Source organism: Tachyglossus aculeatus (assembly GCF_015852505.1).
Source record: "Tachyglossus aculeatus isolate mTacAcu1 chromosome 12 unlocalized genomic scaffold, mTacAcu1.pri SUPER_6_unloc_1, whole genome shotgun sequence".
NCBI lineage: Eukaryota > Metazoa > Chordata > Mammalia > Monotremata > Tachyglossidae > Tachyglossus > Tachyglossus aculeatus.
Genome location: NW_024044828.1, coordinates 19,135,680 through 19,161,672, shown reverse-complemented (window position 1 = coordinate 19,161,672; position 25,993 = coordinate 19,135,680). Strand labels below are relative to the sequence as shown.

The 25,993-nt window shown below is 50.3% G+C and overlaps 2 protein-coding genes across 2 annotated transcripts in view; both read right to left on the bottom strand.

Annotated features, from left to right (window-relative positions):
* The window catches only part of VPS39 (VPS39 subunit of HOPS complex), a 50,588-nt gene extending 36,348 nt beyond the window's left edge, over window positions 1–14,240 (bottom strand). Inside the window, exons 1-6 of the mRNA XM_038741259.1 lie at window positions 14,082–14,240; window positions 8,564–8,629; window positions 4,873–4,937; window positions 4,649–4,691; window positions 4,026–4,120; window positions 863–961 (exon numbers count right to left, since the gene is read on the bottom strand). Coding sequence (XP_038597187.1) covers window positions 863–961; window positions 4,026–4,120; window positions 4,649–4,691; window positions 4,873–4,937; window positions 8,564–8,629; window positions 14,082–14,154 — 441 coding nt within the window. The 5' untranslated portion in view covers window positions 14,155–14,240. The remainder of the gene's footprint in view (window positions 1–862; window positions 962–4,025; window positions 4,121–4,648; window positions 4,692–4,872; window positions 4,938–8,563; window positions 8,630–14,081) is intronic.
* Window positions 14,241–17,645: 3,405 nt separating this feature from the next.
* TMEM87A (transmembrane protein 87A) overlaps window positions 17,646–25,993 on the bottom strand; it is a 64,645-nt gene continuing 56,297 nt past the window's right edge. The window contains exons 18-20 of the mRNA XM_038741074.1: window positions 24,076–24,131; window positions 21,673–21,703; window positions 17,646–18,796 (exon numbers count right to left, since the gene is read on the bottom strand). Of these exons, the coding sequence (XP_038597002.1) occupies window positions 18,755–18,796; window positions 21,673–21,703; window positions 24,076–24,131 (129 nt within the window). The 3' untranslated portion in view covers window positions 17,646–18,754. The remainder of the gene's footprint in view (window positions 18,797–21,672; window positions 21,704–24,075; window positions 24,132–25,993) is intronic.

Below are 25,993 nucleotides of genomic sequence, written 5' to 3'. Positions count from 1 at the left end.
TGAGCCCACTGTTGGGTAGGGACTGTCTCTATATGTTGCCAATTTGTACTTCCCAAGCGCTTAGTACAGTGCTCTGCACATAGTAAGCGATCAATAAATACGATTGATGATGATGATGACAGACGAGGTCACTGAGGCCCAGAGAAGTGAAGTGACTTGCCTAAAGTCACCCAGTGGAGCCGGGATTAGAACCCACGACCTCTGACTCCAAAGCCCGGGCTCTTTCCACTGAGCCACGCTGCTTCTCTATAGAGGGGAATCTGCTATTTATTTTACTTGTACATATTTATTCTACTTATTTTGTTAATATGTTTTGTTTTGTTTTCTGTCTCCCCCTTCTAGACTGTGAGCCCGCTGTTGGGGAGGGACCGTCTCTATATAATAGATAATAATAATGGTGGCATTTATTGAGCGCTTACCATGTGCAAAGCACTGTTCTAAGCGCTGGGGAGGTTACAAGGTGATCACGTTGTCCCACGGGGGGCTCACAGTCCTCATCCCCATTTGACAGACGAGGTCACTGAGGCGCAGAGAAGTGAAGTGACTTGCCTAAAGTCACCCAGTGGAGCCGACATTAGAACCCATGACCTCTGACTCCAAAGCCCGGGCTCTTTCCACTGAGCCACGCCGCTTCTCTATAGAGGGGAATCTGTTATTTATTTTACTTGTACATATTTATTCTACTTGTTTTGTTAATATGTTTTGTTCTCTGTCTCCCCCTTCTAGACTGCGGGCCCGCTGTTGGGTAGGGACCGCCTCTAGATGTTGCCAGCTTGGACTTCCCAAGCGCTCAGTCCAGTGCCCTGCACACGGTAAGCGCTCCACAAATCCCACTGAATGAATAATGAATGGAGGGGCTCACCTGCAGCTCGTGGAATTCCCGATCCTTCCAGAAATACAGCTGCAGTTTCTTCCTCACGGCCACACACAGGCGCAGCTCTTCCTCGCCCGAGGCCCGGTGCTGACGGAAAAATCCCGGGGCCGTTAGCGCTAAGGAGGAAGCCGCTCGGCCCGCGCCCCTCTCCGTCCTGATCCCCGCGAAGCTGCGTGGCGGGATCATCATCAATCGTATTTATTGAGCGCTTACTATGTGCAGAGCACCGGACTAAGCGCTTGGGAAGTACAGATTGGCAACATATAGAGACAGTCCCTACCCAACAGTGGGCTCACAGTCTAAAAGGAGGAGACAAAACCAAACATACTAACAAAATAAAATAAATAGAATTGATATGTACAAGTAAAATAAATAGAGTAATAAATCTGTACAAACATACATACATATATACAGGTGCAGTGGGGAAGGGAAGGAGGTAAGAAGGGGGGGATCATCATCATCAATCGTATTTATTGAGCGCTTACTATGTGCAGAGCACCGGACTAAGCGCTTGGGAAGTACAGATTGGCAACATATAGAGACAGTCCCTACCCAGCAGTGGGCTCACAGTCTAAAAGGGGGAGACAAAACCAAACATACTAACAAAATAAAATAAATAGAATAGATATGTACAAGTAAAATAAATAAACAGAGTAATAAATCTGTACAAACATATATACATATATACAGGTGCAGTGGGGAAGGGAAGGAGGTAAGAAGGGGGGGATCATCATCATCAATCGTATTTATTGAGCGCTTACTATGTGCAGAGCACTGGACTAAGCGCTTGGGAAGTACAAATTGGCAACATATAGAGACAGTCCCTACCCAGCAGTGGGCTCACAGTCTAAAAGGGGGAGACAAAACCAAACATACTAACAAAATAAAATAAATAGAATAGATATGTACAAGTAAAATAAATAAACAGAGTAATAAATCTGTACAAACATATATACATATATACAGGTGCAGTGGGGAAGGGAAGGAGGTAAGAAGGGGGGGATCATCATCATCAATCGTATTTATTGAGCGCTTACTATGTGCAGAGCACTGGACTAAGCGCTTGGGAAGTACAAATTGGCAACATATAGAGACAGTCCCTACCCAGCAGTGGGCTCACAGTCTAAAAGGGGGAGACAGAGAACAAAACCAAAGGTACTAACAAAATAAAATAAATAGAATAGCTATGTACAAGTAAAATAGAGTAATAAATATGTACAAACATATATACATATATACAGGTGCTGTGGGGAAGGGAAGGGGGTAAGAAGGGGATCACCTTGTAACCTCCCCAGCGCTTAGAACAGTGCTCGGCACATAGTAAGCGCTCAATAAATGCCATTATTGTTATTATTATTATTATTATTATTAAGACGGCGATGAGGGCAATCGGCCTTCGCCACGCCGACGATGCCGCCGGCGGCTCGGATCAACGGGTCCTATTTACTGAGCGCCTACTGTGTGCGGGACCGCTGGGCTCGGTGCTTGGGAGAGGACAGTTGAGCAGAGTTGGGGTATTTAACGCCCACCACACAGTAAGCTCCTTTGAGGGCTCTCTGTCTCCCGAGTGCTCGGTCCCCGGTGGGCACTCAGTAAGTACGACCGATTGACGGACCTCCCCCTCGGTGGCTTTGCCAACCCGTCACTTGTGTCCCAGCTGCTGTGCCCGGAGCCCTTCCCACAGGGGCGACTCCATCCATTGTAGGAAATCAATCAATCAATCAATTGTATGTATTGAGCGCTTACTGTGTGCAGAGCACTGTACTAAGCGCTTGGGCAGTACAAGCTGGCAACATATAGAGACAGTCCCTACCCAAGGGCTCACAGTCTAGAAGAAATGGCTCGCACAGTCGAGGAAATGGCTCGCACGGGCCTGAGAGACACAAGGTCATGGGTTCTAATCCCGCTCTGCCACGTAACTGCTGCGTGACCCTGGCCAAGTTACTTCTCTGGGCCTCGGTTACCTCATCCGCAATATGGGGGGTTCACCATCTATTCCTCCCCCTGCTTAAGACTGTGAACCTCAAGTGAGGCCTAATAGTAATAATAATAATAATGATAGCATTTATTAAGCGCTTACTATAGGCCCTGCTGAGAGCTCATCTCCTCCAGGAGGCCTTCCCAGACTGAGCCCCTTCCTTCCTCTCCCCCTCGTCCCCCTCCCCATCCCCCCCATCTTACCTCCTTCCCTTCCCCACAGCCCCTGTATATATGTATATAGGTTTGTACATATTTTTTACTCTATTTATTTATTTTATTTGTACATATCTATTCTATTTATTTTATTTTGTTAGTATGTTTGGTTTTGTTCTCTGTCTCCCCCTTTTAGACTGTGAGCCCACTGTTGGGTAGGGACTGTCTCTAGATGTTGCCAATTTGTACTTCCCAAGCGCTTAGTACAGTGCTCTGCACATAGTAAGCGCTCAATAAATACGATTGATGATGATGATGATGCAAAGCACTGTTCTGGGGAGGTTGCAAGGTGATCAGGATGTCCCACCGGGGGCTCACAGTCTTAATCCCCGTTTTCCAGATGAGGGAACTGAGGCACAGAGGAGTTGAGCTGAGAAGCAGCGTGGCTCAGTGGAAAGAGCACGGGCTTTGGAGTCAGAGTTCATGGGTTCACATCCCGACTCCTCCAACTGTCAGCTGTGTGACCTTGGGCAAGTCACTTCACTTCTCTGGGCCTCAGTTACCTCATCTGTAAAATGGGGATGAAGACGGTGAGCCCCCCCTGGGACAACCCGATCACCTTGTAACCTCCCCAGCGCTTAGAACAGTGCTTTGCACATAGTAAGCGCTTAATAAATGCCATTATTATGATTATTAAGTGACTCGCCCAAAGTCACACAGCTGACAGTTGGCGGAGCCGGGGTTTGAACCCACGACTTCTGACTCCAAAGCCCACGCTCTTTCCACCGAGCCACGCTGCTTCTGATTATTTTGTTCCTACCCCAGAGCTTAGCACATAGTAAGCACTTAACAAACACCGCAATTATTATTATTATCTTCACAAAACCCTGGAGATTGGGCCCCGCGGAACGAGGCCCGGGCATACCCGGAGCAGATGGGCACGTGCCTGAGTGCCCAAAACAATGCCCTGCCCGCGAAGGACTTTATAATTCAAGTACAAAACCCAGCGAGGACTCACCTGGAGGTCACAGGTGAACAGGGACGCCCCTTTGGCTTTCGACACGGTAGTGATTTGTTGAAAGGTCAGGAGGTCGTGGACGTAGATGTTATTTTCTGTTTCGGAAAAGACCCCCGGTGACTGCCCAGCTACCGTGACGACGGGGGGGAAAACGGCCTCGCTGGCTGCGGCGAGGAATATACGGGAATTCACCCAAGAAGCAGTGTGGCCCAGCGGACAGAGCCCAGGCCTGAGAGTCGGCGGGACCTGGTCCTAATCCGGGCTCTGCCCCTTCTCCGCCGTGACGCCTTAGTCAAGTCACTTCACCGGGCCTCGGTTCCCTCCTCGGTAAAATGGTGATTGGGGCCGTGGACTGACCTGAGTAGCTTGTATCTACCCCGGCGCTCAGGACAGTGCCGGGCACTTAACGAAGACCATAAAAGAAAAAATTCACGGGTGCCAAGCGACGCTGGGGATGGATACGGAGGCGTTGGGAGCGGCTGCGTGGTGGGATTGGGAGCCGGGCCACGGGGGGATTGGAAAACGCAAACGGTCCGATCGTCCCTGCCCCGGGGCGGAGGGGGATGGAGGAAGCCGAGGGGACGGGGACGAGACGATAAAACCTCCAGTTGTTCCCTACTTACCCAGGAGACTGACCAGGATCTTAAACTGGGAAACCACATGGATCTGAAAGGAGAACCAGAAACCTCTAGGCCGCAGGCTCGTTGCCGGCAGGGAATGTGTCCGTCTACTGTTATATCGTCCACTCCCGAGGACTTAGTACGGTGCTCTGCACACAGTGAGTGCTCAATAAATACGACAACGAATAAATGAAAACTGTCCCCTAAACTGGGGCACCGACTCCCACCTGCTGAATCTTCTTGGAGAAGTTCTTGTTGGATTTCTCTAGTGTCACTTCAAACCTGTTGCAACCTACGAAAGAGAGAAGCAGCGTGGCTTAGCGGATACAGCGCGGGCCTGGGGGTCACGAGGACCTGGGTTCTAATTCCGGCTCCACTGTTTGTCTGCTGCGTGGGACCTTGGGCAAGTCGCTTCACTTCTCTGGGCCTCAGTGGCCTTATCTGGAAAATGGGGATGAAGAGTGTGAGCCCCATGTGGGACAGAGATTGTGTCCCAACTGTTTACCTTGTATCTACTTCAGCGCATAGTACAGTGCTTGGCACGTAATTACCATCATAAATACTATCATTATAATAATGATGGAATTTATTAAGCGCTTACTATATGCAAAGCACTGTTCTAAGAGCTGGGGAGGTTACGAGGTGATCAGGTTGTCCCATGGGAGCTCACAATCTTCATCCCCATTTTCCAGATGAGGGAATTGAGGCCCAGAGAAGTGAAGTGACTTGCCCAAAGTCACCCAGCTGACAATTAGGGGAGCCGGGATTCAAACCCATGACCTCCGACTCCCAAGCCCGGGCTCTTTCCACTGAGCCCCGCTGCTTCTCTAAGTGATTTACAAATATCATTGCTTTTTTAAAAGGGGGAGAACAGGGATGATGATGATGATGGCATTTATCAAACACCTACTATGTGCAAAGCACTGTTCTAAGCGCTGGGGAGGTTACAAGGTGATCAGGTTGTCCCATGGGGGGCTCACAGTCTTATTCCCCACTTTACAGATGAGGTAACTGAGGTCCAGAGATGATGGCATTTATCAAACGCTTACTATGGGCAAAGCAATGTTCTAAGCGCTGGGGAGGTTACAAGGTGATCAGCTTGTCCCATGGGGGGCTCACAGTCTTAATCCCCACTTTACAGATGAGGTAACTGAGGTCCAGAGAAGTGACTTGCCCAAAGTCACCCAGCTGACAATTGGCAGAGCCAGAATTTGAACCCATGACCTCCGACTCCAAAGCCCGGGCTCTCTCTATTTTACAAATGAGGAAACGGAGGCCCAGAGAAGTGAAGTGACTTGCCCAAAGTCACCCAGCTGACAATTGGCGGAGCCAGGATTTGAACCCCTGACCTCCGACTCCAAAGCCAGGGCTCTCTCTATTTTACAGATGAGGAAACGGAGGCCCAGAGAAGCGAAGTGACTTGCCCAAAGTCACCCAGCTGACAGCAGGCGGAGCCGGAATTTGAACCCATGACCTCCGACTCCAAAGCCCGGGCTCCCTCTATTTTACGGATGAGGAAACGGAGGCCCAGAGAAGTGACGTGACTTGCCCGCGGTCACACAGCAGTCAAGTGGCAGAGCTGGGATTAGAATCCAGATCCTCTAACTCCCAAGTCTGGGCTCTTTCTCTCTGTGGACAGGGCCGGTGTCTGTTTACTGTTCCCCCTTTTAGACGGTGAGCCCACTGCTGGGTAGGGACTGTCTCTATATGTTGCCAATTTGTACTTCCCAAGCGCTTAGTACAGTGCTCTGCACACAGTAAGCGCTCAGTAAATACACTTGATGATGATGATATTATCCTGTAGTCTCCCAAGCACTTAGTACAGTGCTCTGCACACAGTAACCGCTCAAAACTTATCACTCTATTTTACTTGTACATATTCACTAATCTATTCATTTTGCTAATGATGTGCACTTAACTTTAACTCTATTCGTTCTGACGACTTGACACCTGTCTACATGTTTTATTTTGTTGTCTGTCTCCCCTTCTATCAATCAATCGTCTTTATTGAGCACTCACTGTGTGCAGAGCACTGTACTAAGCGGTTGGGAAGTACAAGTCGGCAACATATAGAGACAGTCCCTACCCAACAGTGGGCTCACAGTTTAGATAGGGACCGTCTCTATAGGTTGCCGACTTGTCCTTCCCAAGCGCTTAGTACAGTGCTCTGCACACAGTAAGCGCTCACTAAATATGACTGAATGAATGAATGAATACAACCTACCGACTGACTCTTTCCTCTAGGCCCCGCTGCTTTTCAGCCCATTCATTCATTCATTCAAATGGATTTATTGAGCGCTTACTGTGTGCAGGGCACTGGACTAAGCGCCCACCGAAGTCGGCTCACATCTGGGGCCCCAGAGTTCAAAACAACAATCACCAGGAAGGAAGCCGGGGGTGGACGGACTAAATCGTGTCATCGGTTTCCATTTCCCGGTGACGCCAACTGCTTGAGGGCAGGGCCCTCAAACCACCGGGTGGCCGCCTCATTATCACTAATCGTATTTATTGAGCGCTTACTATGTGCAGAGCACTGTACTAAGCACTTGGGAAGTACAAATTGGCAACATACAGAGACAGTCCCAACCCAACAGTGGGCTCACCGTCTAAAAGACTTAGTTAATGAGTTATCATCCTGTTAATGAGGCACCATCCTCGTTAACCGCGTTCATCATCGTAATCATCTGCATCATCCACGACGACACGTGAAACGGCGCAGTTCATTGAAAAGGTCCGTCCAACCGGCCCATCCCGTGTGCCAAATGTTGAAACGCAACATGGCCTAGTAGACAGAGAGAAGGGCCTGGGTTCTAATCCCGGCTCCGCCACTCGTCAGCTGGGAGACCTTGGGCGAGTCCCTTGGCTTCTCCGGGCCTCAGTTCCCTCATCTGTAAAACGGGGAGATTGAGGCTGTGAACCCCCCGTGGGACAGGGACTCCGTCCAACCCGATTTAGAACAGTGTTTGGCACATAGTAAGTGCTTAACCGCTTAGTAAGTGCTTAGAGAAGCAGCGTGGCTCAGTGGAAAGAGCCCGGCCTTTGGAGTCAGAGGTCGTGGGTTCAAATCCCGGCTCCGCCAACTGTTAGCTGTGGGACTCTGGGCAGGTCACTTCACTTCTCTGGGCCTCAGTTCCCTCATCTGTAAAATGGGGATGAAGGCTGTGAGCACCCCCGCGGGACAACCTGATCGTTTTGTAACCTCTATGTTGCCAACTTGTACTTCCCAAGCGCTAGGTACAGTGCTCTGCAAACAGTAAGCGCTCAATAAATACGACTGAATGAATGAATGAATGACTTTGGGCAAGTCACTTAACTTCTCTGTGCCTCACTTCCCTCATCTGTAAAATGGGGATGAAGGCTGTGAGCCCCCCCGCGGAGAACCTGATCATTTTGTAACCTCTATGTTGCCAACTTGTACTTCCCAAGCGCTTAGTACAGTGCTCTGCACACAGTAAGCGCTCAATAAATACGATTGATTGATTGATTGATAACCTCCCCAGTGCTTAGAACAGTGCTTTGCACATAGTAAGTGCTTAACAAATACCATCATTATTATTATTATTATTATTAACCAGCACCATCATTATTATTATTACTATTTTTGCTTGTATCAACCCCAGAGCTTAGGACAGTGCTTGGCATATAGTAAGCGCTTACCAAATACCATTAACGGAGCAAATCCCACCACTGCCAGGATGCAGCAGGAGTAGACTGTGAGCCCGCTGTTGGGTAGGGACCGTCTCTATATGCTGCCAACTTGTACTTCCCAAGCGCTTAGCCCAGTGCTCTGCACACAGTAAGCGCTCACTAAATACGACTGAATGAATGAATGAATGAATGAATGAGTTACGGGAAGTCACTCTGGTCGGAGTTGCGATTCGGTCGGCCTACGGAGCCGACCACAGGCTTGCTACTTACCAACATCCTTCCGGATCCTGTAGAGGAGGAGGTGCCCTTGCTTGGTGCCAACCAGAAGCCATTCCTCTGGAAAGAAAGACGACGGGGAGGGTCGGCGGAATCCCACGCCGCCCTCCATCCCCAGGCCTTCCTGGACTAAGTCCTCATTTCCTCTTAATCATAATAATAATAAAAAATAATAATAATAATAATAATGATGGCATTTATAAGCACTTACTACATGCCAAGCACTGTTCTAAGCGCTGGGGACGTTACAAGGTGATCAGGTTGTCCCACGGGGGACTCACAGTCTTAATCTCCATTTCACAGATGAGGGAACGGAGGCACAGAGAAGTGAAGTGATTTCATCATCAATCATCATCAATCGTATTTATTGAGCGCTTACTATGTGCAGAGCACTGGACTAAGCGCCTGGGAAGTACAAATTGGCAACATACAGAGACAGTCCCTACCCAACAGTGGGCTCACAGTCTAAAAGGGGGAGACAGAGAACAAAACCAAACATACTAACAAAATAAAATAAATAGGATAGATATGTACAAGTAAAATAGAGTAATAAATATGTACAAATATATATACATATATACAGGTGCTGTGGGGAAGGGAAGGAGGTAAGATGGGGGGATGGAGAGGGGGACGAGGGGGAGAGGAAGGAAGTCTCTCTTTGGGTGATTTGCCCAAAGTCACCCAGCTGACATTTGGCGGGGCCGGGATTTGAACCCACAACCTCTGACTCCAAAGCCCTGGCTCTTTTCTACTGGGCCCCGCTGCTTCTCCCTTCTGTGCCACCCTTGCACTTGGATTTGTAGAGAAGCGGCATGATGCAGTGGAAAGAGCCCGGGCTTCGGAGTCAGAGGTCATGGGTTCTAATCCCGGCTCCGCCACTTGTCTGCTGTGTGACCTTGAGCAAGTCACATCACTTCTCTGAGCCTTAGTTCCCTCATCTGTCAAATGGGGATGAAGACTGTGAGCCCCTCATGGGACAACCTGATCACCTCGTATCTCCCCCAGCGCTTAGAACAGTGCTTCGCATATAGTAAGCGCTTAACAAATACCGTTACTATTATTATTATTACGTGGCTCAGTGGGAAGAGCCCGGGCTTTGGAGTCAGAGGTCATGGGTTCAAATCCCAGCTCCGCCAATTGTCAGCTGGGTGATTTGGGCAAGTCACTTCACTTCTCCGGGCCTCAGTTCCCTCATCTGGAAAATGGAGATTAATGAGAGCCCCCCATGGGACAACCTGATCACCTTGTAACCTCCCCAGCGCTTAGGACAGTGCTTGGCACATAGTAAGCGCTTAATAAATACTATTATTATTATTATTATCATTATTATTATTATTATGTGTGACAGGGACTGTATCCAACCTGATTATCCTGCATCTATCCCAGCACTCAGAATAGGGCCTTACCCTTAGTAAGCGCTTGACAATTACCGTGATTATTATTATTATTTTCCCTCTCGGGCCCTTGGTATTCACCCCTCCCTCAGCCCCACAGCACTTATTCATTCATTCAGTCGTATTTATTGAGCGCTTACTGTGTGCAGAGCACTGGACTGAGCGCTTGGGAAGGACAAGTTGGCAACATTTAGAGACGGTCCCTACCCAACAGCGGGCTCTTAAGTATGTAGCCATAATTTATTTCACGAATTTCACTACGATAGTTCCAGGACACGATCCCTGTCCACAAGTTGCCTTCCAGTCCGTGGGTGAGTCCATTCCCAGGTTTAAATGGCGGAGGGAAGGATCTGCCAGTTGATTGGGGGTATTTATCGAGCGCTTACTGCGTGCAGAGTGCTGTACTAAGCGCTCGGGAGAGGACAACGCAACCGAATTAGCAGGCACATTCCAAGAGCCTGGTTTCTCATCACTTGTCTGCTGTGTGAACTTGGGCGAGTCGCGTCATTTCCTTGGGGCCCCCGTTCCCTCATCCGTAAAATAAATAAATAAATACTTTAATAAATATTAAATAATGAATTTATTAAATAATTTAATAAATGAATAAATAATAGCAGGCCTTCCCAGACTGAGCCCCTTCCTTCCTCTCTCCATCGTCCCTCTCTCCATCCCCCCATCTTACCTCCTTCCCTTCCCCACAGAACCTGTATATATGTATATATGTTTGTACAGATTTATTACTCTATTTATTTTACTTGTACATATCTATTCTATTTATTTTATTTTGTTAGTATGTTTGGTTTTGTTCTCTGTCTCCCCCTTTTAGACTGTGAGCCCGCTGTTGGGTAGGGACCGTCTCTATATGTTGCCAACTTGGACTTCCCAAGTGCTTAGTCCAGTGCTCTGCACATAGTAAGCGCTCAATAAATACGATTGATGATGCTAAAGATTAAGACCGTGAGCCCCTTGTGTGGCTTACGGCTGTACGATCCGATGACCTTGTATCTACCCCAGCGCTTAGCACAGTGCCTGGCACATAGTACGCGCTTAACAGATACCATAAAGGAGGAGCAGCGTGGCTTCGCCGGTCTATTTCTTTTATTTTACTGTCTGTCTCCCCCTTCTAGACTGTGAGCCCGCTTTTGGGTAGGGCCCGCCTCTATCTTCCCAAGCACTTAGTACAGTGTGCTCTGCCCAGAGTAAGCGCTCAGTAAATACGATTGAATGAATGAATGAATGAATGAATGAAAAGAGCCCGGGCTTGGGAATCAGGGGTTGTGAGTTCCAACCTCGGCTGCGCCACTTATAATAATAATAATAATTTTGGTATTTGTTAAGCGGTTACTATGTGCAAAGCACTGTTCTAAGCGCTGGGGAGGATACAAGGTGATCAGGTTGTCCCACGTGGGGCTCACGATCAATCCCCATTTTACAGAGGAGGGAACTGAGGCCCAGAGAAGTTAAACGACTTGCCCAAAGTCACACAGCTGACAGGCGGCAGAGCCGGGATTTGAACCCATGACCTCTGACTCCCAAGCCCAGGCTCTTTCCACTGAGCCACGCTGCTTCTCTAATCACTTATCAGCTGTGTGACTTTGGGCAAGTCCTTTTACTTCTCTGTGCCTCAGTTCCTTCATCTGTACAATGGGGATGAAGACTGAGACCCACATGGGACAACCTGATGACCTTGTATCCTCTCAGGTGCTTAGAACAGTGCTTTGTACATAGTAAGCGCTTAATAAATGCCATTATGATGATTATTATTATTGTTATTATTATTACTGGGCTGCCCAGGCCCTATGAATCAGTGGTATTATCCGTTGCCGACTCGTACTTCCCAAGTGCTTAGTCCAGTGCTCTGAGTAAGCGCTCAATAAATACGACTGAATGAATGAATAATAATGAATTATTATTATTATTATTATCATTATCAGGCTGCCCACACCCTATGAATCAGTGGGACAGCCGACCACAAGCTGGGTCCCGTGACGACGGGAGGGCGAGGGCGGAGGAAGACACCCCCCAAATACCATAAAAAAAATGGCTCTTTTCAGCTGTGCTCCCCTTCCCCACAGCCCTTGTGTATATTCGTACTTATTTATTACCCTATTTCTTTTATTAATGAGATATCTAGAGCTATATAATTCCATTTATTCTGGTGGTACTGATGCCTGTCTGCTTGCTTATTATTATTGTATCCCCCCCCCCCCCCCCCGCCAGCGCTTAGAACAGGGCTTGGCACATGGTATGGGCTTAATTCTAGACTGTGAGCCCACTGCTGGGTAGGGACCGTCTCTATATGTTGCCAACTTGTACTTCCCAAGCGCTTAGTACAGTGCTCTGCACACAGTAAGTGCTCAATAAATACGATTGAATGAATGAATAAATGCCATCACTGTTGTTATTATTATTATTATTGTATCCCCCCAGTGCTTAGAACAGGGCTTGGCACATAGTAAGGGCTTCATAAATGACATCCTTATTATTATTATTCCCCCCAGCGCTTAGAACAGGGCTTGGCACATAGTAAGGGCTTAATAAATGCCATCATTATTATTATTATTATTAGGTAGCCCAGTGCTCTGCACACAGTGGGCGCCCAATAAATACGACTGAATGAATGTGACCATCCTGTTGGATAGGGCCCGTCTCTATATGTTGCCAACTTGTACTTCCCAAGCGCTTAGTACAGTGCTCTGCACACAGTAAGCGCTCAATAAATACAACTGATTGATCCGGCATGAGCTCACTGCTGGGTAGGGATTGTCTCTATATGTTGCCAACTTGTACTTCCCAAGCGTTTAGTACAGTGTTCTGCCCACAGTAAGCGCTCAATAAATATGATTGATTGATCCTGCATGAGCCCACTGTTGGGTAGGGACTGTCTCTATATGTTGCCACCTTGTCCTTCCCAAGCGCTTAGTACAGTGCTCTGCACACAGTAAGCGCTCAATAAATACGATTGATGATGATGATGATGATTGATTGATTCTGCATGAGCCCACTGTTGGGTAGGGACTGTCTCTATATGTTGCCAACTTGTCCTTCCCAAGCGCTTAGTACACTGCTCTGCACATAGTAAGCGCTCAATAAATCCGATTGATTGATTGATCCTGCATGAGCCCACTGTCGGGTAGGGACCGTCTCTATATGTTGCCACTTTGTCCTTCCCAAGCGCTTAGTACAGTGCTCTGCACACAGTAAGCGCTCAATAAATCCGATTGATTGATCCTGCATGAGCCCACTGTCGGGTAGGAACCGTCTCTATATGTTGCCAACTTGTACTCCCCAAGCGCTTAGTCCAGTGCTCTGCCCACAGTAAGCGCTCAATAAATATGACTGATTTATTGATCCTGCATAAGCCCACTGTTGGGTAGGGACCGTCTCTATATGTTGACAACTTGCACTTCCCAAGCGCTTAGTACAGTGCTCTGCACACAGTAGGCGCTCAATAAATACGATTGATTGATCCTGCTTGAGCCCACCGTTGGGTAGGGACTGTCTCTATATGTTGCCAACTTGCACTTCCCAAGCGCTTAGTCCAGTGCTCTGCACATAGTAAGCGCTCAATAAATCCGATTGATTGATTGATCCTGCATGAGCCCACTGTTGGGTAGGGACCGTCTCTATATGTTGACAACTTGCACTTCCCAAGCGCTTAGTACAGTGCTCTGCACACAGTAGGCGCTCAATAAATAGGATTGATTGATCCTGCTTGAGCCCACCGTTGGGTAGGAACTGTCTCTATATGTTGCCAACTTGCACTTCCCAAGCGCTTAGTCCAGTGCTCTGCACATAGTAAGCGCTCAATAAATACGATTGATTGATTGATCCTGCATGAGCCCACTGTTGGGTAGGGATTGTCCATGTTGCCAACTTGTCCTTCCCAGGCGCTTAGTCCAGTGCTCTGCACACAGTAAGCGCTCAATAAATACGACTGAATGAATGAATGTTGCCAACTTGTCCTTCCCAGGCGCTTAGTCCAGTGCTCTGCCCACAGTAGGCGCTCAATAAATACGATTGATTGATTGATTGATCCCTCAGTTCCTCGCCTCAGCCGAGCTGTGGTGTTTGTGTGTGGTGGGGGGGTGTCCCCCGTCCTCGGGCCTGCGGCTCACCCCAGGCCGCCAGGCAGTCGATCTGCAGCGGCAGCTTCTCCAGGATGGGCACCGGCTCGAAGGCGTCGTGCATGGCGGCGATGGCGGCGGAGGACGACGACGAGGACGGCGCTGAGGCGAGTCGGCCCTGTCGCCTCAGCCCCGCAGGCCCCGCAGGCCCCAGGAACCAACTTCCGGTTGGGCAACGAGGAGGAACAACTTCCGGTCTGGATGGGCCGCCCTGCCGCCGCTGCGCACGGCACCACACCGCGCCCCTGGCCCCGCCCCTTCTGGCGCTGCGCACGGCCCCTCCCCGGACCACGCCCCTTCTGGCGCCGCGCACGCCCCCCCGCCCCAGACCCCGCCCCTCCCGGCGCTGCGCACGGCCCCTTAGCCTCAAGCCCCCCTGGCCACGCCCCTACAAGCGCTGCGCACGGCCCCTCCTCCCCAGGCCACGACCCTCCCGGCGCTGCGCACGCCCCCGCAGCCCCAAGCCACGTCCCTCCGCCCCTGGCCCCGCCCCTCTGGCCCTGTGGACGACACGCCCCCATCCCGGGCCACGCCCCTTCTGGCGCTGCACACGACCCCTCAGTCGTAAGCCACGCCCCTCCGCCCATGGCCCCGCCCCTTCGGGCCTGCGCACGGCACGCCCCCTCCCCAGACCACGCCCCTTCTGGCGCTGCGCACGGAGCCTCCGCCCCAGACCACGCCCCTTTCGGCGCTGCGCACGTCAACTCAGCCCCAAGCCACGCCCCTCCGCCCCAGACCACGCCCCTTCTTGCGCTGCGCACGGCACGCACCCATCCCGGGCCACGCCCCTTCTGGCGCTGCGCACGGCCCCCTCCGCCCACAGTCTTCATCCCATTTTCCAGATGAGGGAACCGAGGCCCAGAGAATCAATCAATCAATCGTGTTTATTGAGCACTTACTGCGTGCACAGCACTGTACTAAGCACTTGGGAAGTACAAGTTGGCAACATATAGAGACGGTCCCAACCCAACAGTGGGCTCACAGTCTAGAAGGGGGAAGTGACTTGCCCATAGTCACCCAGCTGACAATTGGCAGAGCCGGGATTTGAACCCATGACCTCTGACTCCAAAGCCTGGGCTCTTTCCACTGAGCCACACCGCTTCTCCGCCCTTCCACCCAGACCGCACCCCAACTCTTCACTGGGCCTCGTTCTCGCCCTTCCGGACGTCAACCCAGAGTTAGACTGTGAGCCCACTGTTGGGTAGGGACTGTCTCTATATCAATCAATCGTATTTATTGAGCGCTTACTGTGTGCAAAGCACTGTACTAAGCACTTGGGAAGTCCAAGTTGGCAACATCTAGAGACAGTCCCTACCCAACTGTGGGCTCAGTCTAAAAGGGGGAGACAGAGAACAAAACCAAACATACTAACAAAATAAAATAAATAGAATAGATATGTACAAGTAAAATAGAGTAATAAATATGTACAAACATATATACAGGTGCTGTGGGGAAGGGAAGGAGGTAAGATGGGATGGAGAGGGGGACGAAGGGGAGAGGAAGGAAGGGGCTGAGTGTGGGAAGGCCTCCTGGAGGAGGTGAGCTCTCAGTAGGGCCTTGAAGGGAGGAAGAGAGCTAGCTTGGCGGATGGGCAGAAGGACTGGGGGCATTCCAGGCCCGGGGGAGGACGTGGGCCGGGGGTCGACGGCGGGACGGGTGAGAACGAGGCCTAACGGTGAGGAGATTAGCGGCGGAGGAGTGGAGGGTGCGGGCTGGGCTGGAGAAGGAGAGAAGGGAGGTGAGGTAGGAGGGGGCCAGGGGATGGACAGCCTTGAAGCCCAGGGTGAGGAGTTTCTGCCTGATACATAGGTTGACTGGTAGCCACCGGAGATTTTTGAGGAGGGGAGTAACATGCCCAGAGCGTTTCTGGACAAAGACAATCCAGGCAGTAGCGTGAAGTATGGATTGAAGTGGGGAGAGACACGAGGATGGGAGATCCGAGAGAAGGCTGATGCAGTAGTCCAGACGGGATAGGATGAGAGCTTGAACGAGAAGGGTAGCGGTATGGATGGAGAGGAAAGGGTGGATCTTGGCAATGCTGCGGAGCTGTGACCGGCAGGTTTTGGTGACGGCTTGGACGGCTCTATATGTTGCCAACTTGGACTTCCCAAGCGCTTAGTACAGTGCTCTGCACACAATAAGCGCTCAATAAATACAATTGATTGATTGATTGACCCCCGGCCCACGTCCTCCCCTGGGCCCGGAATGCCCTCCCTCCACACATCCGCCAAACTAGCTTTCTTCTTCCCTTCAAGGCCCTACTGAGAGCTCCCCTCCTCCAGGAGGCCTTCCCACACTCAGCCCCCTTTTCCTCTCCTCCTCCCCATCCCCTCCACCCTACCTCCTTCCCCTCCCCACAGCACCTGGATAGATGTTGGTACAGATTTATTACTCTATTTTACTTGTACATATTTACTATTCTATTTCTTTTGTCAATGATGTGCATGTAGATTTAATTCTGCTGTATGACCTCGGGCACTTCACTGGGCCTCAGTCCCTCCGACTTGTCCTTCCCAAGCACTTAGTCCAGTGCTCTGTACACAGTAAGCGCTCAATAAATAATAATAATGATGGCATTTATTAAGTGCTTACTATGTGCAAAGCCCTGGTCTAAGCGCTGGGGAGGTTACAAGGTGATCAAGTTGTCCCACGGGGGGTTCACAATCTTAATCCCCATTTTCCAGATGAGGTAACTGAGGCACAGAGAACTTAAGTGACTTGCCCAAAGTCACCCAGCGGACAATTGGCAGAGGCAGGATTTGAACCCATGACCTCTGACTCCAAAGCCCCAGCTCTTTCCACTGAGCCATGCTGCTTCTCTGACTGACTGACTGATAATAATAATAATAATAATAATAATGGCATTTATTAAGCGCTTACTATGTGCAAAGCACTGTACTAAGCGCTGGGGAGGTTACAAGGTCATCAGGTTGTCCCAAGGTGAGGCTCACAGTCTTAATCCCCATTTTACAGATGCGGTAATTGAGGCCCAGAGAAGTGAAGTGACTTGCCCAAAGTCACACAGCTGACAATTGGCGGAGCCGGGATTTGAACCCATGGCCTGACTCCAAAGCCCGAGCTCTTTCCACTGAGCCACGCTGCTTCTCTTAATGAATGAACTCAACGGGGATTCGATCCCTGTTCTCCCTCCTACCAGGATTGCGAGCCCCACGTAGGGCGGGGATTGCGTCCAACGTGATCGACTTGTATCTAGCCCAGCGCTTAGAGCGATGCTTGGACACATAGTAAGCGCTTAACTACCATAATAATAATAATAATAATGATGGCGCTTACTACGTGCAAAGCAAGAACAAAGAAGGGCAGGCAACTGATCCCACCCAGGGCCAGTCTCCTGGAAATGGGGGCCACCAGCTTAGAGGCTCCACCCATTCCGGCCACGAACGCACCCCAAACCTTAAGACCTTAAGAAATCAATACGATTGATTAAGACAGAGAGCTAGGTCAGCCCCAGGAGCAGCAATTAGGGATGTCCTGAGAGGCAAGGAAGAACGGGAACTCCGATAACGCTTGGAAAGAAACCACGCCAACGATAGCAAAAAAAAAAAAAATCAACGTTTACCTGTGTTAGGCTTTTTCTTTTTTAACATTAAAAATATGCCAAGAACATTGTATACAGAACAGAAATCTGCAACCTGGGAGGGCAGAAGCGGCGGAAACGAACATGGAAAAGGAAAGGAAAAAAAAAAAGTCATCACCGGGCAGCAATTCCCTCAATCTTACAGAAGCAAATCCGGAAAGGAGACGGTGTGAGACGGCCCCCCGGCCCCCCACCCCTCCGGGACGATGCTGGGAAGAAGCGGGAGGGCCTCAGTTTCTCCGGCAGAAGACCAAATCTGGACTCCCTGACTGGGGGCCTCCGTCCCCAACCTCCCCTTCGACCCCCTCTCGACCCCCGGGATTGGCGAGGCGGGGGTCCGTTTCCAGTCACCGCCTGGCCTGCCGCCCCCTGAAGAGTTGAGCGGACATTCCCCTCTCTCTAAATTCCACCTGAAAGAGAAAACACCTGTAATAGACACCGTTTTTGTAAACAAAATTGCACTTTTTGCCTTTTTTTTTTTTTAAAAAAAAAGATCTGAATCACAGTCACCTTTTCCCAATTCCCTCTCCTTTTGGTACCTTAATTATGGGGGGGGGTACCTTCCGAGTCTGGCGGGGAGAAGGGGGCTTCGAGGCGGGAATGGGCCCTTCCTCTCACAGTAGCCCAAGGACAGGAAAGAGAATTAACATCTTCCACCTTATCCCCAAATTATAAATAAATAAAATCACAGACCACCTTCTCCCGCATGTAACCGCCCCCGGGGGGGTCCCACTTCGAGGCTGTGGCCGACCCAACCCCCGGGGGTGGGAGTTAAGTATTTTAGTGGGACGGATTAAATGGCTGAAACGTCGCAAGGGGGTTTAGGAAGTGCACGCGGAGACCGGGCCGGCATCCAAGCCAGGGTGCGGGGGCAAATCGGGAACGTTTGGGAAGAGCGTCGATCGTCCTGGGGCCGGGTGGGGGGGGACCGGTACCGCTCTCTGGCGTTGACGGTCAAAGAGGAGATCGGGGTCACGTCGTCGCCCGGGGCCAGGGGTGGCAGCCGCTTCCCGACGTGTTCCCGGCCGGACGCTAGCGCATTTGGCTGTGAAAAGTCTCCCCGCAGTCACTCCATCTTGGACCTCTCGAAGTGGGTGATCATGCGCTCCTACGGGGCAAGGACGGCTTGTGTTCGAGGGCCCAGAGACGGGCAGCGATCCCTTTCTCGTCCAAGGGTCTCCTTCGCCCGGGTGCCTCGCCTTCCCGGAAGGCCGCAGCTCCGGGGATGATAATAATAATAATAATGGCATTTATTAAGCGCTTACTATGTGCAAAGCACTGTTTTAAGCGCTGGGGAGGTTACAAGCTGATCAGGTTGTCCCACGGGGGGCTCACAGTCTTAATCCCCTTTTTACAGATGAGGGAACTGAGGCCTGGAGAAGTGAAGTGACTTCCCCAAAGTCACACAGCTGACAACTGGCAGGGCCGGGGTTTGAACCCATTCATTCATTCAATCGTATTTATTGAGCACTTACTGTGTGCAGAGCACTGTACTAATCAATCAATCGTATTTATTGAGCGCTTACTGTGTGCAGAGCACTGTACTAATCAATCAATCAATCGTATTTATTGAGCCCATACTGTGTGCAGAGCACTGTACTAACTGCTTGGGAAGTACAAGTTGGCAACATCTAGAGACAGTCCCTACCCAACTGGGCTCACAGTCTAAAAGGGGGAGACAGAGAACAAAACCAAACATACTAACAAAATAAAATAAATAGAATAGATATGTACAAGTAAATAAATAAATACTAAGCGCTTGGGAAGTACAAGTTGGCAATATATAGAGACGGTCCCTAAGAGACAGAGAACAAAACATATTAACAGAATAAAATAAATAGAATAAATATGTACAAGTAAAATAGAGTAATAAATCCGTACAAACATATATACATATATCCAGGTGCTGTGGGGAAGGGAAGGAGGTAAGGCGGGGGGGATGGAGAGGGGGGAGAGGAAGGAGTCATGACCTCTGACTCCAAAGCCCGTGCTCTTTCCACTGAGCCACACTGCTTCTCTGTGGGGATCACCACGGCTGGGCCGCCCAAGTGGGTAGGACCCGGGTGGACGAGCGGTGACCCCTCCGCTGACAGCCCCCGGACCTCCCAGATGCGTGGGTCTCCCCAAAGCTGACTTCTTCACTCTGATACTCGTCCCCATCCCACCCCATCCCACCCCCTAAGGGGCCTGTCCATTTCGAGCCCCTGTGCTGGGAACAAAAAGTTAACAAAAAGCTAACAAAAAGCCCCCCTCCTTCCTCTCCCTCTCCTCCCTCTTTCCATCCCCCCCCCTTACCTCCTTCCCTTCCCCACAGCACCTCGATATATGTATATATGTTTGTACGGATTTATTACTCTATTTATTTTACTTGTACATATTCTATTTATTTTACTTTGTTAATATGTTTTGTTTTGTTCTCTGTCTCCCTCTTCTAGACTGTGAGCCTGCTGTTGGGTAGGGACCATCTGTCTACGTTGCCAACTTGGACTTCCCAAGCGCTTAGTCCAGTGCTCTGCACACAGTAAGCACTCAATAAATACGATTGATTGATTGATTGTACGGATTTATTACTCTATTTTACTTGTACATATTCTATTTATTTTACTTTGTTAATATGTTTTGTTTTGTTCTCCATCTCCCCCTTCTAGACTGTGAGCCCGCTGTTGGGTAGGGACCGTCTCTAGATGTTGCCAACTTGGACTTCCCAAGCGCTTAGTCCAGTGCTCTGCACACAGTAAGCGCTCAATAAATACGATTGATTGATTGATTGTACAGATTTATTACTCTATTTATTTTACTTGTACATACTCTATTTTACTTTGTTAATATGTTTTGTTTTGTCGTCTGTCTCCCCCTTCCAGACTGTGAGCCCGCTGTTGGGTAGGCACCGTCTCTAGATGTTGCCAACTTGGACTTCCCAAGCACTTAGTCCAGTGCTCTGCACACAGTAAGCACTCAATAAATACGACTGATTGATTGATTGTACGGATTTATTACTCTATTTGTTTTACTTGTACATACTCTATTTTATTTTGTTAATATGTTTTGTTTTGTCACCTGTCTCCCACTTCCAGACTGTGAGCCCGCTGTTGGGTAGGGACTGTCTCTCTACGTTGCCAACTTGGACTTCCCAAGTGCTTAGTCCAGTGCTCTGCACACAGTAAGCACTTATTATTATTATTATTATTATTATTATTATTATTATTATTCTTCTCTGGGCCTCAGTGACCTCATCTGTAATATGGGGATGAAGACCCGGAGCCCCCTGTGGGCCAACCTGATCACCTTGTAACCTCGCCAGCGCTTAGAACGGTGCTTTGCACATAGTAAGCGCTTAATAAATGCCATTATTATAATTATTATTATAATTATAAATACGATTGGTCTATTTTACTTGTACATATTTATTCTGTTTATTTTATTTTGTTAACATGTTTTGTTTTATTTTGTTAACATGTTTTGTTGTCGGTCTCCCCCTTCTAGACTGTGAGCCCGCTGCTGGGTAGGGACCGTCTCTAGATGTTGCCCACTTGGACTTCCCAAGCGCTTAGTACAGTGCTCTGCACACAGTAAGCGCTCAATAAATACAATTGAATGAATGAATTAATGAATTAATGAATGAATAAATGAATGAATGAATGAAGGACGCTGATGTCTGCTGATGCACTCGCTCGCGAGGGTGTGAATCCCTCCAGGAAAGAAGCGAATTCTCCTCAGGGGCCGAGCGGGGCCGAGCGGGCTGGAGGGACGAGGGCAGGAACGGACGAGCATCCCTGACGCCTCCCCTCCCTCGGGCCCATTTCCAGCCCCCCATCACCCCGTCTGCAACTTGACGCTGCCCATCCAACCCTCCGGGCTCCCCCGGACCCCTCTTGCCGGCCCCATCGCTATCCCGCCCGTGCCCGGGGTTCTCCAAGCGCTTAGTCCAGTGCTCGGCACACAGTAAACGCTCAATAAATACGACTGATTGATTGATCTACTGACCTCGTCGGAGTCCAGCAGGGCCGGGAGCGCCCTAGGGAAGGAAGAAACAAAAAAGGGGGTTAGACGAGGTGAGGCCTCCCGGCTTTTCCTCCTGGGCCGCTCAGAGCCCTCCTGGCTCGCGGGGTCGGCGGCCCGCTTGGGAAAAGGAAGACTTCCACAGCTCGGGGCGGCCAGAATGGATTAAGGACAAAATGGCAGCTCTACATACTTCATTGATTAATTAATTAATTAATGACGGCATTTGTTAAGCGCTTACTATGTGCAAAGCACTGTTCTAAGCGCTGGGGGGGATAAAATGTAATCAAGTTGTCCCCCGTGGGGCTCACAGTCTTCATCCCCATTTTTACAGATGAGGTCACTGGGGCTTAGAGAAGCTGACTTGCCCAAGGTCACACAGCAGACTTGGGCTGGAGCCGGGATTCGAACCCATGACCTCCGACTCCAAAGCGCGAGCTCTTTCCACTGAGCCACGCTGCTTCTCTTCCTTCATGAGAAAGGAAACGTTCCAGAAGTCCAACACTGTCTGCCAGGGTGCGGCCCGGCAGCAGATAATAATAATAATGATGGCACTTGTTAATAGTAATAATAATGATGATGATGGCATTTACTAAGCATTTACGATGTGCAAAGCACTGTTCTAAGCACTGGGGAGGTTACAAGGTGATCAGGTTGTCCCACGGTGGGGGCTCACGGTCTTAATCCCCGTTTTAATAATAATAATGATGGTATTTGTTAAGCGCTTACTATGTGCAAAGCACTGTTCTAAGCGCTGGGGAGGTTACAAGGTGATCAGGTTGTCCCACGGGGGGCGGGGGGGGGGGGCTCACAGTCTTAATCCCCATTTTAATAAGAATAATAATGGTATTTGTTAAGCGCTTACTATGTGCAAAGCACTTTTCTAAGAGCTGGGGAGGTTACAAGGTCATCAGGTTGTCCCACGGCAGGGGCGGGGGTGGCTCACAGTCTTAATCCCCATTTTAATCATAATAATGATGGTATTTGTTAAGCGCTTACCACGTGCAAAGCACTGTTCTAAGCACTGGGGAGGTTATAAGGTGATCAGGTTGTCCCATGGGGTGGGGGCTCATAGTCTTCATCCCCATTTTACAGATGAGGTCACTGAGGCACGGAGACATTAAATGACTTGCCCAAAGTCATCCAGCTGACAATTGGCGGAACTGGGATTTGAACCCATGACCTCCGACTCCAAAGCCCGTGGGCTTTCCGCTGAGCCACGCTGCTTCTCTATTTGCTAAGCGCTTGCTAGGTGCCAAGCACTGTTTTAAGCGCTGGATGCCAAGGAAGATCCCCCAACGTCCCACCCCCTGTCCCTCATCATCATCATCATCAATCGTATTTATTGAGCGCTTACTATGTGCAGAGCACTGTACTAAGCGCTTGGGAAGTACAAATTGGCAACATATAGAGACAGTCCCTACCCAACAGTGGGCTCACAGTCTAAAAGGGGGAAGCCCGACCATTCCTGGTCAAAATTCCTCTGAGGATTCAGTCAAGCCTTCCTGTGTCTCTCCTACGGCTTCCTTCGGGCCACCTTGGCCCACGATCTCCTCTTTCCCTGCAGGGGAGCGGTGTGGCTTCCTCCCCCAAACAACGTCATCCTCCTGCTTCTCGGTGGACAGAGCCCGGCCTTTGGAGTCAGAGGTCGTGGGTTCAAATCCCGGCTCCGCCCCCTGCCTGCTGTGTGACCTTGGGCAAGTCGCTTCACTTCTCGGAGTCTCAGTTCCCTCATCTGGAAAATGGGGATGATGACCGTGAGCCCCACGCGGGACAACCTCATCACCTTGTATCCCCCCAGCGCTTAGAACGGAGCTTTGCGCATAGTAAGCGCTTAACAAGTGCCGTTATTATTATTATTTATCCGGACACGTGCTGCCAGGCAGGTCCCTTGGCTATTCCTGGTGCCCTCTCGCCCCTCTGGACCACGGCCGCCCCATCACCCCTCATTCTCGGAAAAGCAGCGTGGCTCAGTGGCAAGAGCAGGGGCTTTGGAGTCAGAGGTCATGGGTTCAAATCCCGGCTCTGCCAACTGTCAGCTGTGTGACTCTGGGCAAGTCGCTTCACTTCTCTGGGCCTCAGTTCCCTCATCTGTAAAATGGGATGAAGACTGTGAGCCCCCCCGTGGGACAATCTGATCACCTTGGAACCTCCCCAGAGCTTAGAACAGTGCTTTGCACATAGTAAGCGCTTAATAAATGCCATTATTATTATTATTCTGGGGGGCCAGGCCTCGATGCCCTCAGCCACATCCGGCCGTGTCCCCATCACCATTCATTCATTCACTCAATCGTATTTATTGAGCGCTTACTGTGTGCAGAGCACTGGACTAAGCGCTTGGGAAGGACAAGTTGGCAACATAGAGACCGCCACGGTTCATCTACTCACACGTCTGTCACGGAAGAAGGGACGTTCTCCTCTACCCACTTCAGGTCGTCTTCCTGCTGGAGACAGAGAAAGGGGAGACGTCACCAGAGGGGAGGGACGGGCGACGGAGCCACTGATGATAATAATAATAATAATGATGATGGCATTTGTTAAGCGCTTACTATGTGCAGAGCACTGTTCTAAGCGCTGGGGGGGATACAAGGTGATCAAGTTGTCCCACGTGGGGCTCACAGTCTTCATCCCCATTATACAGGTGAGGGAACTGAGGTTCAGAGAAGTTAAGTTACTTGCCCAAAGTCACACAGCAGACATGCAGCAGAGTCGGGATTCGAACCCATGAAGGGATGCTTCCATGCAGGGAAGCAGCGTGGCGCAGTGGGAAGAGCCCGGGCTTTGGAGTCAGTGGTCATGGGTTCAAATCCTGGCTCCGCCACTTGTCAGCTGGGTGACTTTGGGCAAGTCACTTTACTTCTCTGGGCCTCAGTTACCTCATTTGTAAAATGGGGATTAAAACTGTGAACCCCACGGGGGACAACCTGATCACCTTGTATCCCCCCACCAGAGCTTAGAACAGTGCTTTGCACATAGTAAGCGCTTAATAAATGTCATTGTTATTATTATGACCTCTGACGGGAGGTGAGTGTCTCCACCGAGACCCAGGGCAGGGCCCGGGGGACGCGGCCCCTCTTCTGAGCCCACCGTCCGGCTCAAAAGGAGAAGCTAAATTCCAAGGGGGGCTTTTTTTTTTTTAAATAATATTTGCTAAACGTGCTTACTGATGTCAAACGCTGTTCTAAATGCTGTGATTGGAACAAATTAAATAATAATAATCCGAATGGCATTTATTAAGCGCTTACTATGTGCAAACCACCGTTCTAAGCACTGGGGAGGTTACAAGGTGAGCAGGTGGTCCCACGGGGGGGCTCACAAATGGCAGCAAACATTGTGACTCCCAGGCCCGTGCCCTGTCCCCACGCAGCGGACAAGTGGCAGCAAACCTCGTGACTCCCAGGCCCGTGCCCTGTCCCCATGCAGCAGACAAATGGCAGCAAACCTGGTGACTCCCAGGCCCGTGCCCTGTCCCCATGCAGCAGACAAATGGCAGCAAACCTTGCAACTCCCAGGCCCGTGCACTGGCCCCATGCAGTAGACAAATGGCAGCAAACCTTGCGACTCCCAGGCCCGTGCCCTGTCCCCATGCAGCGGACAACTGGCAGCAAACCTTGCGACTCCCAGGCCCGTGCCCTAACCCCATGCAGCAGACAAATGGCAGCAAACTTTGCGACTCCCAGGCCCGTGCCCTGTCCCCATGCAGCAGACAAATGGCTGCAAACCTGTTGACTCCCAGGCCCATGCCCTAACCCCATGCAGCGGACAAATGGCAGCAAACCTTGCGACTCCCAGGCCCGTGCCCTGTCCCTATGCAGCAGACAAGTGGCAGCAAACCTTGTGACTCCCAGGCCCGTGCCCTGTCCCCATGCAGCGGACAAATGGCAACAAATCTTGTGACTCCCAGGCCCGTGCCCTATCCCCATGCAGCGGACAAATGGCAGCAAACCTTGTGACTCCCAGGCTCGTGCCCTAACCCCATGAAGCAGACAAGTGGCAGCAAACATTGCGACTCCCAGGCCCGTGCCCTAACCCCATGCAGCAGACAAATGGCAGCAAACCTTGCGACTCCCAGGCCCGTGCCCTAACCCCATCAGCGGACAAGTGGCAGCAAACCTCGTGACTCCCAGGCCCGTGCCCTAACCCCATGCAGCGGACAAATGGCAGCTAACCTCGTGACTCCCAGGCCCGTGCCCTATCCCATGCAGCAGACATATTTATTCTATTCATTTTATTTTGTTAATATGTTTTGTTTCGTTGTCTGTCTCCCCCTTCTAGACTGTGAGCCCACTGTTGGGTAGGGACCGTC